Below are 775 nucleotides of genomic sequence, written 5' to 3' on the forward strand. Positions count from 1 at the left end.
TGATCCTTTAACTTCAGAAGTAACCTCGCCAAATCCTGTCCAAAGTAGCACAGCTGATGACAGCTCGGAGCCTCCTGAAGTACCCACCACACTTGCGCCAGAGGTAAACGGTACCACCGCTGACGAGAGCTCAGAGGTTCCTGAAGTGCCTACCACCGCTGAACCAGAGATTGAAGTACCACCGCTGACGAGAGCTCAGAGCTTCCTGAAGTCTACACCGCAGAACCAGAGGTTGACAGTACCACCGCAACGAGAGCTCAGAGCTTCCTGAAGTATCTACCACCGCTGAACCAGAGGTTGACAGTACCACCGCTGACGAGAGCTCAGAGCTTCCTGAAGTTTCCTACCACCGCTGAGCCAGAGGTTGACAGTACCACCGCTGACGAGAGCCTTTTTTTTTACGTGGCGATAACAAAATTCCGCTTGTTATTTTATTCTTTATAATCAATAACAGTTGTGTCAACATAGATCGAAAAGCGGCAGGTAAGTGCCTTATTTTGCGATTTTTGTTCATAATATAGTTTTTTTTAGAACGGTTATAGTACATCTAATATATAAAAACTAGCAGACCCGGCGAACTTCGTCCCGCCCAAAATTCGATTTTTAATTCAAACACTTTGGTTTAACAGTTTCTCGAACAATCCACATTTGCGATTTGTACGGCACATTCATCGGCTAAGACTATGGTTTGGTGGTCGTTTGCCGCCTTAAATAACCGAACGAAAGCGTTATGTCCATGAGAAGTTCCCTGGTGGCAACAATGATCCGGATCTAT

At 46.1% G+C, this 775-nt stretch overlaps 1 protein-coding gene across 1 annotated transcript in view; it reads left to right on the forward strand.

Moving 5' to 3' along the window:
- Positions 1 to 271, forward strand: part of LOC108363709 (cell wall protein DAN4-like) — a 2,186-nt gene extending 1,915 nt beyond the window's left edge. Inside the window, exon 4 of the mRNA XM_017617157.1 lies at positions 21 to 271. Coding sequence (XP_017472646.1) covers positions 21 to 271 — 251 coding nt within the window. The remainder of the gene's footprint in view (positions 1 to 20) is intronic.
- Positions 272 to 775: the final 504 nt, after the last annotated feature.

The sequence above is a fragment of the Rhagoletis zephyria genome, unplaced genomic scaffold (assembly GCF_001687245.7).
Source record: "Rhagoletis zephyria isolate East Lansing unplaced genomic scaffold, Rhagoletis_zephyria_1.1 Rzeph_scaffold_01343, whole genome shotgun sequence".
In the NCBI taxonomy this organism is placed as follows: Eukaryota; Metazoa; Arthropoda; class Insecta; order Diptera; family Tephritidae; genus Rhagoletis; species Rhagoletis zephyria.